The following is a 17237-nucleotide window of genomic DNA, read 5'->3' as shown; positions in this document are numbered from 1 at the left end:
TTCAGGTTTTGGTGTTTTGTTAATTGTGGCTGGTTGGTGGGTGGGTGAGCTGTAAATATTTTGTGTGTAAGGTGGGGTTGGGGGTTTCGATGTTACTGTCACTGGTCTGTTTTGCAGGCGAGGGGGTCGGGGATTGTTATTGTTTCTTTTCTTTGTCGTACTGATGGTGGGGAGAGTTGGTGTCTTTTCTTTCATCAACTCTCATGGTCTTTCTGTATTTCAGGGCTATCTGGAGAAGACAAGTATCAGAGTTGTACGTGCATACTTTGACAATAAAATGAACCTTTGAACATTTCACCGTTTTCTTTCTCTTGTATTACCAGTCCTGTGACGAATCGATTAAAAGGACTCCAGCAAAACTAAGCAAAGTGTCCAGTTCCACCAAACCACAAATCAAAACCCCTTCCTCCATTGCTGCTGAGAAGCCCAAGGCTAAACCACTTTCTCTACAAAGGTAATGTCACTGGGCAATACAGCCTTAGTTGGAAAAGGACTTCTCAGAATATTGGTAGTATCACTGTTTTATAAGTTAAACATAATGGGATGCCTTCTCCCCTATTGAAAGTACTTATTTTTAAATTAGGTTGCACGTGACTGTTGTTCATTTATTTAGCAGACTTCTTTAAAGAGTAGTACAGTATTTTCTACTGAGGAGGTGGAGCATGAAACAATGACAGTGACTTTTGAAATATTATTTCAGTAATTTTGTTTCTCTCTTTTTAGACACTGCTTCACCTGCTGAATATTTTGTCATTCTCTTTACATTTCCAGCATCTGTGATATTTTGATTTCTGTTTTCAAAAAGTTTACTAAATTTCTAGCAGGTTTTCTTTCAAGAGCTGATTGTTCCATCCAGTGACATAATTCATTCTATTCTGCAGTTTAATGATAATCTATGATATTTGCTGTGCTCCTGAGTCTGTGGGATTTGGCTCAGAAATGTTGTGAGTGGCTTGCTGTAACACGCACGGAATCAGGCAGAATTTGTGAAAAGAAAAGCAGTCTGCAATGTCGATCTGCGATCCTTCGTCACTGCAAAATTCCAAAGACAATATGATATTTATCTGCCAAGCTCTTAAGCTCAAAATTAGTTTTCTACTTTTTGTTTTCAGGGCTGAATCTGAAAAGAGCTGGAAATCGCTTCCTGAGGGTGAAGGATCTAATGTGTCATTGAGTTGCTTTGTTAAAAAGGGTACGTCTGCATCTCAAAATGTTCTCTCTGTAAACACCTGAGATGACACATTCCAAAAACACTTGATAAAAGAAAGTTTTTTAAGTTGAAAGTTTACAAGTATAAACACTTTTAAAAATTAGTTGAACAACTAAATTGTGTTTCTAAAAATAAAACCTACCTGCCTATTTCCTAAGCCAAGCTCATAGAACCATAAAAATAAATATGTTGGGAATTGCATCTGTGATGGTCAAGAAAAGAGCTACCCATTCTAATTCCACGTCCTACCTCAGGCTCTGTAGCCCAGTTGATCACAGCGCTTCAGATATTCATTTACTTTTTAAATATGAGGGGAAGTATTTCAGATCCCTCTACCATCCTCTGAGTGAAAATACTTTTAATACTACTAGCAGTTACGATGGACCTCAGTTTTTTTTTAACCCCCTGTTCAGGAAATAAGCCCTTCTCATTTCTGCCATTTGATCCTCCCAATTTTATACATCTCAAGACTAGAAAACAACCCAAGCTTATCCAATCTTTCCTCCATAGCTACAATTTTCCAGGCTTAACATTATCTCTTGTAAGACCGACCTGGGCTCCCACAATCCAGGCTATTCATATGGTACGGTATTGAAGGATTACTCTACCAATAGAGATGCAATGGTAACCGGAAACCTGTCTGGTTTTATCAATGTAACAGATAATGTAGTCCTAATTTTAAAAAGAAGTAGGAAGTGTTCTTCCTCCAGTTCTTGCCAATGTTTTTCTGGCAACCGACACTTAGAACATTATCTGGTCTGCAATCTCTCCATCACTTCAATCACTTTCAGTTACTTGGCCCAGATCACTTTATTTTCACTATGGGTTTAGTGTTTATACATTTTCATCCCCTTCCAGGAAGTCCTTAATGTTCTGCTTCTTTCTAGACAACAGACCTCATCAGTTCCCCTTCATCACCATCTTTCCTCACCTGGTAGAACTAGTTCTTACTCTCAAGTTTGACTTAGGTTTCTCCCACTTTCTCCAAACTAAAGGTGAAGCCTCGGACAGTTGCATGGGCCCCAATTAAACATGCCTTTTCAGCAGTTATATGGGACAATCCATGTTTCAAGCCTTCACTAGTAACGCCTTGGCTTCCTGCATATGGCGTGCACGCAGTAGCTTCATTTCGGGTACAGTGAACCAGATGCCCGATATGTTAACTCCACCTGCTCTCCTTGCTAATCTCCAGGGTCCCAAGCTTAAACCTCTCAGGCTGGGGATTGCCCTGCAGGTGATAGGGCATGGTCCTCAATTTCTCAACTCCCAGCATGCCCAGTAACTCGTAGATGAGTCTACTCTCGAAGTCCCATCCCTGGTCGCTATGTATCCGCCTGGAGAAGGCCATAATGCATGAAATACTTCTCCCATAACACTTTTGCCACCGTAGTCGCCTTCTGGTCCTTGATAGGAAAAGCCTGAGCATATCCAGTGTAGTGGTCCGTGTTGCTGGCATCGGGTTCTATAGACAGGAAATCCATACACACCAGGTCCAGGAGCCCTGCACTCTGCAGGTATGACAGAGGAGCTGCCTGCACAGGCAGTGTCTTCCAGCGTATGCAGCGAATGCACGACTTGCAGTACTCTTCAACCTCCAACTTCATTCAGGGCCAGAAAAACCATAGGTCTTGTCCACCCCCAAATGTCCAGGATCATCATGAAGTGAACTCAACGCAATGCTCCGATACTTCTCAGGCAGAACCAGCTGGCAAGGCCGAGGTCGGTCCGGGGCTGACATGACCGGTATAAAATTTGGTTCTTTAACTTCAAACGAGGCTATTCTCTCAGTAATGGAGGTACTGAAGCTGGTTTTGTCTTCTCCGCCTGCGCCATATCCCCCTTTCCAAATACATACCAGATAGTGCCAGTGCCCGGATCACCTCACTGAGCAGCTGCCACTCCTCCAGAACTCAATTCCGGCAGCTGCTTGCTCTTCAGAGCAGTCAGGTTACAGTAAACTGGAGGTAGGGCATCATCAGAAGCCCCCAAATGATCCACTGCTCAATCCGCCCTTTCCTTTTCGTCGGCCTTCACGGTGATGGCAAACTGACACATGGCCTTTATAACCCTTATTTTGTTGTGTGGTTAGTAGAGAAACCAAATATAAAAGACAAAGACGCCACTCTTGTTAAAGTTAACAGTTTGTGCACAAAAATCTTTGGAGCTCACGCCTCCGGTGTTCCTCCTCAATGACCTCCGCCGAAACGTTGCCAACCGCTGGACCCTTGAATTCCCGTAGACTCCGTCCGGTGATCACCGAGCACTCCCCGCACTCGTTCTACCTCCTCACTCACCTCGACCGAAAAACCACAAAAGCTCGGTTCCCAGACAAACAAGATAGAATAATGTGTCTCTCATTTGGTTAGTTCCCTGTTATCTGTAGTTAAAACCCAAATATCGCAGCTACAGAGAAACTATTACATCAGCAGTTAGCATTACAGAGACGCCATTTCATTAGCCTTAGCAGTTAACATTACCAAGAACCCTACATGTGTTAGTTGGTATGTGTTCTAAGACTGGGGCTGTCAGTACATGTGTGATAAACAAAACAAAATGGTATGTGAGAGTTTCCAATTAATTCTGGCAGCTATTACTGCGTTGAATCAGATAGATTTTAATTGGAAACTTAAGCTTCAGGTAGCGATAAATGAATAGAAACTAAGTAAAATTGTTAGTTGATTTCTCCCTGCTGAGGTGTATATTTTGAATGATAAAGAATTGGTTGAATTGGAAGCTACTACCTATTATAACTTTGATTTGATTGCATCCCTAACAGGGACAGCATCTGCCAAGAGATCTAGTGTAGACAAATTGAAGGAAGTGCATGAAAAGTATCAGGAGGAGAGATTGAAGGCACAGGAGGCCAGACTCAGTAAAAAACTAGAGGTAAGATTATTGTTATACCTTCTTACCTTGACTGTCCTGCCAGTCTTTGATTAGGGCAATAAGAAAGTTGTCTGTATATACTACTCCAAAATCAATTTGCTATCCACAATATTCATTGTTTAATTTGGAAAACTGTTGAGGAAATTAAGTATATGGTTATTCAAAGGACTTGATCTAGCTTTATTCTTTTTGTTTCTGTTCCATTGCTGGAAGATCCTTCATATCACCCTCAACTTATTCTTAAGGCCCTTTGCATTGCTATATTGCTTCTGACGTTCACAAGTTTTTGAAAAGTATGTAGCTCATTCCACACTCTCACCACCTTCTGAGTGAAGAAATTCCCCCCTCATGTTCCCCTTAAACCTCTCACCTTTCACTCTTAAACCATGGCCTCTGGTTGTAGTCCCACCCAACCAAAGTGGCAAAAATCTGCTTGCATTTACCCTAGATCCTTCATACCTCTGTCAAATCTCCTCTCAATCTTCTATGTTCCAAGCAATAAGGGCCTAACCTATTCAATCTTCCCTCATAACTTAGGTCCTCCAGTCCTGGCACCATCCTTCTAAACCTTCTCTGTACTCTTTCAACTTTACTGACATCTTTCCTGTGGGTAGGCAGCTGAAAGTGCACATGACACTCCAAATTAGGTCTTACTACTGTCTTATAGAATTTCAACATAACATCCAAACTTACCTTGATTTATGAAGCCCAAGGTGCCAGAAGCTTTCTTCATGACCATATCTACCCATGGCACCACTTTCAGTGAATTATGGTCCTGTATTCATGGAAATGGATGACCAAAGCAGAGGCTCGGCATCTGTAGAAAGAGAAACCATTTAATGACTGGGCTCGGGACTTGTGCTGACGAGAATAATGTTGTGCGGTGCCCAGTGGAGTGGCCAGTAATATCTTTTTTTTTCCAGAATTCTGTTCAGGGTTGGATGGCATTGATCAATTTCATTTCTTTCCTTTCCCCAGTCACGGTTGAACAACATAAAGCAACTGTCCACAATTGCCTTGGCCTTGGGGGTAGAGCATACCCGGAATGAGCTGCTCCCACTTCTGACTGGTAGGTACAAAGCTGCGTGTGGTTGGGCTGCTTCGGTTTGAACAATCGCCTCTCAGAGTCACCTTGCCACTGATTTCTCGTCTAGATGCAGACACCATTTTCGATGAAGACGAGGCACTGCTGGCATTAGCGGAGCAACTAGGGAGCTTCACGGTGCTCGTTGGCGGACCGGAGTATGTTCACTGTTTGCTGGTAAGAGCGGTCGTACATTTACAAAGCACTGCACAAGACAGACACGCGGTTAATGCCATTGAAGTGGTATTACTGTCTTAATAAAGGTTAATTTCCAGAAGATGATTCTCAAAGCAGCAGGGTTCCACAGGCAATGATAAAGTAAGTGACTTTATAATGAGTCATAGAAAAGTTCAGCACATGTTCCCCTTAAACATTTCGCCTTTCACCCTTAACCCATGACCTCTAGCTGCAGTCTCATCCAACCTCAGTGGACAATGACTGCTTGCATTTACCCTATCTAAACCCCTCGTAATCTTGTCTCCTTCTGTCATATCTCTTTGCAATCTTCTATGTTCCAAGATAAAAAGAAGTCCTAACATATTCAATCTTTCCATATAACTCAGGTCCTCCAAACCCGGCAATGGCCCTGTAATCTTTCTTTGTTATGATGGGTTGCATGAATGAGGGGTAAACGGACTCATACAGAACCCTCTCTGCTTTTATTGTTTGCAATAAAATCTTTGAGGCAGATGAGGCTTTGTGCCACCCCAACATATTTGTAGGCACGAGAAAGTCTGCAGATGCTGGAAATCCAAATCAACTCTCACAAAACGCTGGAGGAACTCAGCAGCTCAGGCAGCGTCTGTGGAAAAGAGTAAGCGGTCGATGTTTCTGGCCGAGACCCTTCTTCAGGACCTGGTTGAAATATTGGAGGGGTGTATCATTGAGAATTGCTACAGTGAAGTGTAGTTACTCTACCCCTGATCCAGGTTCACCCACGCAGCCTGTTGGAAAACATACACGGACTGATACCGTCCCCCGAACACTGAAACCTCTGCTCTGTATTGACCAAATATACGTTCAACATGAGCCCAACTGGGGGAAACAAAACACAGATTTTAATGCCCAGATGCAATGGTCCTATGCATTAAATATTTATTTAAAATAACATACTTGTATTGTTTTTAAATACCCGTAATGGGGAACAAGATTCTGAAATTAAATAACGAGGGCCTCAGGCTATTACAGGGCATAGATCAAATTGAAATGATTTTCAGTGATCAGTTCATCATAGGACAATTCAGAATTAAAACAATGAAATCAATTTATGAAACCACCAAAGTAGCTCGATCAATGAGGTTTAACCAGGATGCTGCCTGCTTTAGAGGAAGTGCTGCAACTTTATCAGACTCTGGGTGGGCCACGTCTGGAGTATTGCATGCAGTTCTGATTGTCCCACTATAGGAAAGATGTTGGGGCTTTGGGGTCGATGCGGAAGAGGTTCGCCAGAATGTTGCCTGGTTTAGAGGACGTGTGATCATGAGAGCTGGATAAACTTATGTTGTTTTCTCTGAAGCGCTGGAGGCCGAGGGGAGATCTGCTAGAGGTTTGTAAGATTATGAGGAGCATGTGCATAGATTAAGTAAAGAGGAGTATCTGTTTCCCAGGATTTAAATGTCTAATACCAGAGGTATGCATTAAAGGTGAGAGTGGGTAGGTAGGTTCAAGGGGGATGTGAGGGGTAAGTTTTTTTTACCATCAGAGTGGTGGATGCCTGGAATACATTGACTGGTATGATGGTAGAGACTTTTCAGAGACTTTTGGATAGGCGCATGGGTATGAAAAAGATGGAGGGAGATGGACATTGTGTAGGTAGGAGGGATCAGTTCTTGGTGGTTTTTGATTTTCTTTTTAGCTGGTTCAGCACAACATTGTGGGCCGAATGGCCTGTTTCTGTACTTTACTATTCCATGTTTTACTTTATTGATTGCAGTGGTTTCAAATTAGACATTCCAGCGTCAGTATGTTGCGTATAGAGTGTGTACGTTCTTTTGTATTGATACTCCTTTCAAAAATGTTTTCTTTTTGTGTAAAATTACCTGCGAGTACAGGCAGAGAATTCTTAAAGCATTTACGTAAGGAATCCAATTTGCTCATGTGTGGGTGGGGGCTGTATATAAAATATCACAAACTTTTAGCAGTGTTTCTTGAAGAACGCTGAGATGGCGTGGCTTTGTATTATAGAAAATAGCAATTCAGAAACGTTTTCTCGGAGCCCCTGTGATGCCTGCAATTCTAAACTGAAACGTGGGCACAGTTGTTGTTTGAATAGTTATATAAGATATAGGTGCAGAGTTAGGCTATTTGGCCCATCGATCCATTTTCCCCTCTCAGCCCCAATCTCCTGCCTTCTCCCTGTATCCTTCCATGCTGCGATTAATCAAGAGTCTTATCAATTTGTCTTTCAATCATGGCTGATCCTTTTTTCGCCTCCTCTGCCCCACTCCCCAGTCTTCTCCCAGTAACCTTTGATGCCATGAACCTATCAAGAACCTATCAATCTCTGCCTTAAATATACCCAATGACTTGATCTCCACAGCCACCTGTGGCACAGAATTCCACATACTCACCACCCTCTGGCTAAAGAAATTCCTCATCATTTTCATTCTAAAAGCATATCCCTCTATTCTGGGGCTGTGCCCTCTAGCCTTAGACTCCCCTGCCATAGGAAACATCCTCTCCACATCCACTCTATTCAGACCTTCCAACATTTGATAGGTTTCAATGAGGTCTCTTCTCATTCTTCTGAACTCCAGCGAGTACAGGCCCAGAGCCATCAAAGGCTCCTCACGTGACAAGCCTTTCATTCCCAGTATTATTTTTGTGAATCTCCTTGAAACTCTGCACACTGTCAGCACCTCCTTTCTTAGATGAGGGGCCCAAATCTCCTCATAATACTCTAAATGATACCTCACCAATACATTATAAAACCTTAACATTACATCCCTGCTTTTATATTCTAGTCCTCTCGAAATGACTGCTAACATTGCATTTGCCTTCCTCAGCCTGCAAGTTAACCTTTAGTGAATGCTGCACGAGGACTCCCAAGTCCCTTTGCACCTCGGATTCTTGAATTTTCTCCCAATTTAGAAAGTAGTTTACACTTTTATTTCTTCTAACAAAGTGGATGACCATGGACTTCCCTCAAACTTTGGCAAAATTATTCTGACAGGCAGCTTCATGTTTATTTGCATATTAAAACCTCATAGGATGAACAATTATTGGTACTTAATTTGAAGATGAAATAGTAATTACTGGTAATTAGGAATGTGTCAGTGTAATTTCCATTTAATATTAGTACAGAGTTTTCTGGTTAGGAACCTTGGGAATTTCTGTGATTGAGAAAATATGTCCTTTGATTTATACAGTTTTTGGTAGTTTGTGTTTTGTCCTCCAGCACGGCTCTATATTCTTCTGCCTTTAAATGTTTCTCTGTCTCATTTTCTTTATGAGAATTCCTAATTCTCAGCAATGTAAGAATTTATCTTAAAGATTGTTTCTAAATATTGTGTTTCTTAGAAGTAGAGTAAAAAGAAGATGTGTTTCAGTTTAATTCTTTCCCACTAATCAGCCTCCCTTGGAGAACCTGGCAACGGTGGAAAAATCGGTAGTACGAAATAAAGCCATCGATTCACTGCGAGCCATCTCCCACGAGCACTCTCCTGCAGACCTAGAAGTCCACTTTGTGCCACTGGTCAAGCGCCTGACTTGTGGTGACTGGTTCACGTCCAGGACTTCGGCATGCAGCCTTTTCAGTGTCTGCTACCCTCGGGTATCCAGCTGTGTAAAGACCGAGCTGCGTCAGTAAGTACTTTCCTCCCTTGGAATGCTGGAGATGAACATGATTGAAGTTGGCTAGGAATATTACAGTATTATTGTAGAAAATCTACATCCTGTAGTATCGCTCATTATGTACTGTGTCGTATGGTGTGGGCGATCGTGGGTCTTTCCGTGGACAGGATTGTTCTTGGCGAAGTTTTCTACACAAGTGGTTTGCCATTGCCTTCTTTCTGGGCAGCGTCTGTCTTTACAAGACGGGTGACCCCCAGCCCATTATCAATACGCTTCAGAGACTGTCTGCCTGGTGTCAGTGTCAGGAGTTGAGATCTGCACCTGCTGCTCATACAACCGTCCACCACCTGCTCCCACGGCTTCACGTAGTCCTGATCGGGGAGGCTAAGCGGGTGCTACACCTTGCCCTAGGGTGACCTGCAGGCTAGTGGAGGGAAGGAGTGCCTTACACCTCCTTTGGCAGGGACGTATTTCCTTCCTGCCACCCAATTTCGGTATAATTTGGTTTTATTGGCGATAACATGCTACCACCATGGTGGACGGGACCTTGTTTTAACTGAGTGGGTAGAAGTTTCTAGTTTAGAGAATAATCAGCCCCAAAATAGCACAGAAAGTGTGGCATTTTTGTTTTTAATGACATAAACTGAAGGTTTTTTGTGTGTTTTTAGTGAGGAAGGAGCAAAAGCCGAGGTGCATCATAGTCGAGTGGTGCTCATCGCTTACTCTCGGCTGTGGGGTTGAAGTGGCCTTGTCATTTACAAAGGCGTGCTCTTTTTGAGAGCCGTGTCTTGTCAAGCCTGTTGCTCTGCTTCAGGGCCATTTTGATTAATCTGGCGCGCAGAGGATTTCACTTGTTCGGAGGTGTTTGAGTTTTGTCGGACGAGAAGGTTGCTTTGGTAACTGTGTGCCCCTGCAGTCCACAACCAATGGCTCTGTTCTGCTCCAAGTGCAGGAGTCCCACATCTGGGGTTCACTTCCAGCCGCTTTACTCCCTGAATTAAAATTTTTTGTGGCGTCATTTGTGTAAACTTTCAGATACAGTCAGTTGTTTCAGAAAAAGAGAGGGCTGTATGGTGGGGAAATTCTAGGCAGCTTCTAGAGTAGGTTACGTGGTCAGCACAACATTGTGGGCTGAAGGGTCTGTAATGTGCAGTAAATTTCTATATTCTGTTGCTATCTTGAAGTATTTCTCAGGATAAAATCTGAATACCACAAATATTGGATTTTTGGGTGGTGTGGTGGAGATGCGTCTCTACCAAAGGAGGTGTAAGGCTTCCTTCTGCTGGTCTGCAGGCCACCCTTGGGCAAGGTGTAGCTCCTGCTTCGATACCATCGACCCCTCCCGACCGCCCCCGCCCCGATCAGGGTCAGGTGAAGCCATGGGGTCAGGTGGTGGATGAGCAGCCGGTGCAGATCACAAGTCCCGGTTATGCGACACCTGACGCCAGGTAGACAGTTTCTGAAGTGCATTGATAATGGGCTGGGGGTCACCCACCTTGTAAAGACACACACTGCCCAGAAGGCGGAAATGACAAACCACTTCTGTAGAAAACTTTACGGAGAACAATCAGGGTCATGGAAAGACCGTGACCACCCATAGCATATGACACAGCACATAATGATGATGGGTTTAGCAAAATATTTTAGTAGCTTCTGATTTAGAAACATTAATTGCAAAAATGTCAATTTTTAGTGCTTGTATTTCTGCTTGCGAATTGTTAAGTTCTGCATCAATGGGCGACTACTCCTATGTGACCTTTAATTTTATTTTTTCTGCAGACTTTTCCACAGCTTGTGCTCAGATGACACACCAGTGGTCCGCCAGGCAGCAGCATCAAAGTTGGGTGAATTTGCAAAGGTTGTGGAGCTGGAGTTTTTGAAAAGTGACATTATACCCCTCTTCACTTCCCTGGCTTCTGATGAGCAGGTATGTAGTTGTAGAGCAGATACTGGGGTGGCAGCGGGAAGTCGAATTGAAGTGGGTGGCCATTGGGATACCCCGGCTGTCGCAGCGGAACCAGAGAAGGTGCTCGTTGAAGAAGCCGCCCCCCCAACCCCATCTGTGTTGGTCCTCCGATGTCGAGGAGGCCACGGCAGGAGCTCCAGATACAGCGAATAGCCCCGAGAGGAAAGCACCGCTTCGCCTGCAAGAACTGTTTGCAGCCCTGAACGGAGGCAAATGGGCGACTGTAGACCTTGTCTTGCTTTCGGGGAGAGCGACAAGGATGAATGAGTGGCGTGGAACCCTGAAGGGTGGGGTGGGGAAAGTGGGGTGTGATTAGTGGCAGAGGCCCCTTGCAGATAGCGGAGGATTGAGATTAGTCTAGGAGTCTATTGTGGGTGGTGGGGGCTACAGACACTGCTGCGCTGGAAAGGCTTGTGGGGTGGGAATGCAGGTGACGTGGATGAGGGAAGCGTGGATTATAGTGAAGAAAGGTGATCTTATTCCCCATGGCTTGTCATGATTTATCTTGCTGAAGCTGCTGCTGTCACCTTGGCTTTATGTCACATGTGTATCAATTGCTTGTACTGAGGAGCCTCTGTATCCCACACGTCATGGCAGTGTGTGAAATAACGGAGAGCACTTGGCTCGTTCCGGTAACAGGCTGTCTGTCATTCCGCTCACTGGAGCAATTCCCCCCCCCCCCACCCCACATTACCGCTTGCATTTTACTGTATGGATGAGCTGGAGGTGGGAAAGATTAGTACGGATGGTGTGTCCGTGGCAAAGAACTGAGTTGCATCCGGTTAATACGTCCATGTACTCAATATGCTACGCCTTGTTAATGCCACTTCCTGCTTGCAAAGTTTCTGTTGTCGTAGTCTGCACCATCTGTTCACCTTTGTAACCGGGGTTCACAACCCTCTTTTACGCCATCGACCCCCTACCATCAACCGAGGGGCCCCAGGTTGGGAGCCCCTGCTTTATAAACTTCCTTTGTCCACAGCAGATGGAAGCAGTGCCTGTCAATCTATTGGCATGATTACACCATTCCAGTACTCCAGCTGGAGATGCTCCTCCAAGAAGGTGGTTATCTTGAGGCTTTTGCCTGAAGAGCGAACTGTTTAATCAGTGTGTGTCCTTTCATATTCCTCCAACCTAAAGTATCCCGGGCAAAAGGCTTGACGCAGTCCGCAGTATCCTCGTGTACTAAGGAGCCAGAGTCGTACAGAAATGGTACGCTGAAGGGGAGCTGGGATGGACACTTTGACCCTCACCTAGCTTCTGGTTAACGGTTGGACGTGTGCTCCTTGGTGTTGAGTAAGCTTCTCTTCTGGTTACTGTCCAGTGACTCCTGGAAATAAACCTTCACATCTGTAGCCAAGGAGATGTTCACACTTGCTCCAGGTTCAGACCCCACCAATGATGGCTAGCGTATCAAAACAAGGATGTAATGTTCACATTTTATAAGGCTTCACTTGGAATATTGAAGGTAGTTTTGGGCCCCTTATCTAACAAAGGGTTTGCCAAGACAGGAGTGGGTTCAACGGAGGGTCACGAAAGTGATTGAAAGGTCCAGGATTGAAAGGCTTGTCGTTCAAGGAGCATTCGATGGCTCTGTTCCTGTAGTCATTTGAATTCAGAAGAATGAGGGGGAGGGATCTCATTGTAACCTGTCAAATACTAAAAGGCCTCTAGAGTGGATATGGGGAGGATGTTTTTTATGGTGGGACAGCCTAAGACCAGAGGAAGCAATCTCAGAGCAGAGGTTTGTCCATTTAGAATGGAGATGAGGAAGGATTTCCTTATCCAGAGAATCTGTGGAATTCATTGTCACAGAGGAGAAGTCATTGGGTATATTCAGGGCAGAGAGGTTGATAGATTCTTGATTAGTCAGGGCATGAGAAGTGACCTGGTTGAAGCTGGTAAGATGATAAGAGGTATTAATTGTGTGGATAGCCGGAGACTTTTTCCCAGGGCTGAAATGGCTAACATGAGGGGGCATAGTTTTAAGGTGCTTGAAAGTAGGTATAAGGGGGACGTCAGAGGTAAGTTTCTCACCTAGAGAGTGGTGGGTGTGTGGAATGCACTGACAACAAAGGTGGTAGAGATGGATACAGGGTTTTTTAAGAGACTCTTAGATAGGTACATGGAGCTTAGGAAAATAGAGGGCTATGCGGTAGGGAAATTCTAGGCAGTTTCTCGAGTAGGTTACTTGGTCGGCACAACTTTGGGGCTGGATAGCCTGTAAAGTGCTGTAGATTTCCCTGTTTCGATGAAGAGATATGGGGAGAAGGCAGGAGATTGGGCTGAAGGTGAAATGGATCAACCATGATGAAATGTCAGAGGAGACTCGATGTGCCAAATGGCCTAATTCAGCTCCTACATCCTACGGTGAAAAGTGACCACTTGGGTGATTAGCTTGGAGATTCACTCAGCAGAGAATGGTGCTTCAAGAGCAGGAGAAAGAAAATTGATTTATCAATAAATTTTTGCACTGTCATGACATTTGCTAATATACTAATCCAAGGAATGCTTCCATCAAAGGTTGCATGTTGATACACTCCAAATTTCCATTCCAGTACTTGTATCCTGGGAAGATTCCAGCACACATTGCAAAGTAATGAAACCTGTTGCTACTTTCTAGGTGATCTGAACGGATATCATCTGGGAAACAATTGTTATATTGTCAGTATTTATTTTTATGATTTTTTTGATGAGATTAGTTCTTCCTAATGTTAACTTCAGGAAATTAATTTTGTTTTTTAATGAAGAACCAGCTCAAACCCGGTTTGAACATCTTTTTCACAGGATTCGGTGAGGCTGTTGGCAGTTGAGGCTTGTGTGAGCATAGCCCAGCTGCTGCCCCAGGAAGACCTGGAAGCGTTGGTGATGCCGACCCTCCGGCAGGCAGTGGGCGATGAATCCTGGCGTGTTCGCTATGTGGTGGCAGACAAGTTTTCTGAGGTACGTGTTATTGCTAAAGCACAAAATGCATCTCTTTGGTATGATGATATGGTGCATTTATGTTTTAAAGCTAGTCTTTAAGTTTTCTGTTCCAGCTGGAATCCCTTCTGATTCTGTCAAAAGTCATGAAAACACGATTAGTTCCTCTAATATAGTTTTAAAAAATCATTAAATCAAGCACCTGCGTATTTTTAATATAATTGACTGACATGCCAAAAGGTGCTGAGATTTCTTTCCAGATTCATTTAATTAGCCTGTTTTTAAACATGGATCTGAAATAGAACAAAGTTGGTCTGAATTGAGCTCAGATCTTTTTCAGTGTATCTGAAGGATAATCCTGTGACAGGGGTTTAGAACAAACTTGTTGGCATAGTGCCAGGGATCTGGGGATTCAGCACGTGCACAGGTTGATGACACTGATATTTTTCACTTTTGACTGGAGGAAGTTAAGGGGAACTTCAGTTCTGTTTAAAAATGAGCCGAAAGGTTGAAAAGCCAGGACGATCCTCAGAGACTTTGACACTCAGGAACTTGAAATTACTCACCCTTTCCACAGTCCCCTTGATTAGGACTGACGTATGTTCCCTTGACTTCCCCTTCCTGACGTCCACAATCATTGGTTTTACTGTCATTGTGGTAAATTTTGTGATGTAGGGCATTAATTAATTAATTTAATTAAAATTTTGATGGACTGGACTTCGCTGGTTCCTTCCCACTGCTGACTTCACACAAACCAGGTATGGTGTAGGGAGGTGGTGATTCAACTTCACCCTCCTGTGGTCCACAATCAGTTCCTTGGTCTGACTGACAAAGTGCCAGATTGTTGCCACACCACTCAACCAGCTGATCTATCTCACTCCTCTTCGGCCCCTTGTCACCATCTGAAATTCTGCCAACAATAGTTGTGTCATCGGCAGATTTATAGCCCTGAAGAGCAGTCTTGGCCCGAAACATCGACTGTTTATTTCATTTCCATAGATGCTGCCTGGCCTGCTGAGTTCCTCCAGTATTTTGTGTTAAGTTTCCAGCATCTGCAGAATCTCCTGTGTGTTTATGTTTTTTGAACCAGATGGTCTTTGTTCTCAGTATAAAACTTGTTGCCTCAGGCTTCCTCCTGGTGCTCCGGTTTCCTCGCACAGTCCAAAAGCATTCCGGTTAGTAGGTTAAAGGGTCATTGTAGATTGTTGCACAAGTTGGTGGGTTACTGGCGGTGCCGTTTGAAGGGCCGGAACAGCTTGTTGCGTTCTGTGTCTCCAATTAAATCTATGCCCTTTAGTCTTAGGCTTTCCCAGCCTGGGAAAACACTCGGATCAACTGAAATCTCCGTGCTTTTCTCACCACAATGTAATACAAGTCCTCAAAATAAAGGCACATTGCCTACATAGGTTAATTGCAAACATTAACAATCAGGTTAACATTATTTAACAATTAAGAAGCATTATTTAATGATTAAATAACATTATTTAGTTGTTTCTTTTGACCTGAGAAATTAGCTGATTACAATTGCTCACGTTGTTGTCTGTGTACCATACTTTCGGATTCAGAGCCATCAACGACAATATTTTCTCAACTTTGCCTTTCTTTAAAAATTTAAAATTCCGTCTCTTTAGGCCAGGAAAATCTGGTCCCACCCCAAAGCATTGAGATTAAATCTTTCTGTTCTGTATGAGTGTAAAATCTGTACTGAAGCAGCTGGTTTATCTGTGGATATTTTATCAAGGATAGATCATTACAGCTGTTTTACCTGGGTAACACTAAAGAATGCTGCTTCTAAATGGACACCATTTATCTGACCATTCCCTTTTTCTCCCCACTCATTTATTTCTTTACCAGAGCATGGGGTATCCACTCATTGATAAACATGTGAACACAATGGCAACATTTCTCTGGGTTTCTTTCCTCTTACCCCATGGCTTCACGTGACCCTGATTGGGGGGGTGGGGTTGGCTAAGCAGGTGCTACACCTTGCCCAAGGGTGACCTGCAGGCTAGCGGAGGGAAGGAACGCCTTACATGTCTCTTGGTAGAGATGTATTTCCACCCTGCCACCCATGATAAAATTACATAATTAAAAACTGTAAACCTGATCGAAAATTAAAGCAAATTACAGATGGACCAGTGTTCAAAAGCACACAGAAAACACAGCCATTTTGTCATCTTAGGATTGTTACCCTTGGAACAGGCAAAGACTTTATATTGTCTGTCTTTATACGATAACTAACCCGTGTTCAAAAATAAGCTCCATATAAGGTAACACACACAAAAATGCTGGAAGAACTCAGCAGGTCAGGCTGCATCTATGGAAGTGAATAAACAGTTGACGTTTTGGGCCAAGACCTTTCATCAGGACTGGAAAGGAAGGGGAAATATGCCAGAACAAGATAAAGGTTGCCAGAGCACTTGTGAAATTGGCACCAACCCATTATTGGAAAACAATTGCATTAGAACGATACAGAGTTTATTGTATTTATAAAGTTCTGCTATCATTGCTAATGACAGACCATCACAAAAGGCACTTTCTATGCTCAAGATCACGTATAAACTAATCTTGCAATGAAGTCTGTAGCTAAAGTATAGTTCAGATTTTTAATTTTGAAGTTCATATTTTCAGAGTACATACATGTCACCACATAAAACCCTGAGATTCATTTTCCTGTGGACATACTCAGCAATTTCTATAGAATAGTAACTGTAAACAGGATCAATAAAAGATAAAGTACAAATGCAAATATAAATAAATAGCAATAAATAACAAGAGTATGAAATAACAAGATAAAGAGTAATTAAAGTAAGATCATTGCTCGTGGGAACATCTCAATTGATTAAGTGTACTGATCCCCTGTAGTTCAAGATCCTTATGGTTGAGGGGTAATAACTGTTCTTGAACCTGGTGGTGTGGGTCCTGAGGCTCCTGCAGCTTCTACCAGATAGTTGAGGGGTAATAGCTGTTCTCGAGCCTGGAGGTGTGGGTCCTGAGGCTCCTGTACCTTCTACCTGATGATTGAGGGGTAGTAACTGTTCTTGAACCTGGTGGTGAGGGTCCTGAGGCTCCTGCACCTTCTACCTGATGGCAGCAGCGACACGAGCGTGGAAAAGAAAGATGGTGTTGTCTTTGTGATTCCTCTGTTCACGTGTTAATGCACAGATTGCTGCTATTGAAACCCACTCTATCTTTGTTACTCATTTGGTTTCTCTTGCCTTTAAAGCTTCAGAAAACCGTGGGTCCTGAAATTGTGGAAAATGATCTGGTTCCTGCTTTCCAAAACCTGTTGAAAGATTGTGAGGCTGAAGTGCGAGCAGCTGGGGCCAACAAAGTTAAAGGTTGGTTGGGAATTCTCATTCTTGTCTTTTCCATCC

General features: G+C 43.4%; 1 protein-coding gene across 1 annotated transcript in view; it reads left to right on the top strand.

Moving 5' to 3' along the window:
- Positions 1–17237, top strand: part of LOC140203587 (serine/threonine-protein phosphatase 2A 65 kDa regulatory subunit A beta isoform-like) — a 56332-nt gene that overhangs the window by 3852 nt on the left and 35243 nt on the right. The window contains exons 3-8 of the mRNA XM_072269634.1: positions 5075–5165; positions 5257–5357; positions 8752–8984; positions 10752–10899; positions 13726–13881; positions 17087–17201. Coding sequence (XP_072125735.1) covers positions 5075–5165; positions 5257–5357; positions 8752–8984; positions 10752–10899; positions 13726–13881; positions 17087–17201 — 844 coding nt within the window. The remainder of the gene's footprint in view (positions 1–5074; positions 5166–5256; positions 5358–8751; positions 8985–10751; positions 10900–13725; positions 13882–17086; positions 17202–17237) is intronic.

The sequence above is a fragment of the Mobula birostris genome, chromosome 10, assembly GCF_030028105.1.
Source record: "Mobula birostris isolate sMobBir1 chromosome 10, sMobBir1.hap1, whole genome shotgun sequence".
Taxonomy (NCBI): Eukaryota; Metazoa; Chordata; class Chondrichthyes; order Myliobatiformes; family Myliobatidae; genus Mobula; species Mobula birostris.
The sequence above is the reverse complement of the archived record's forward strand: the minus strand, read 5'-3'. Positions and strand labels throughout refer to the sequence as shown.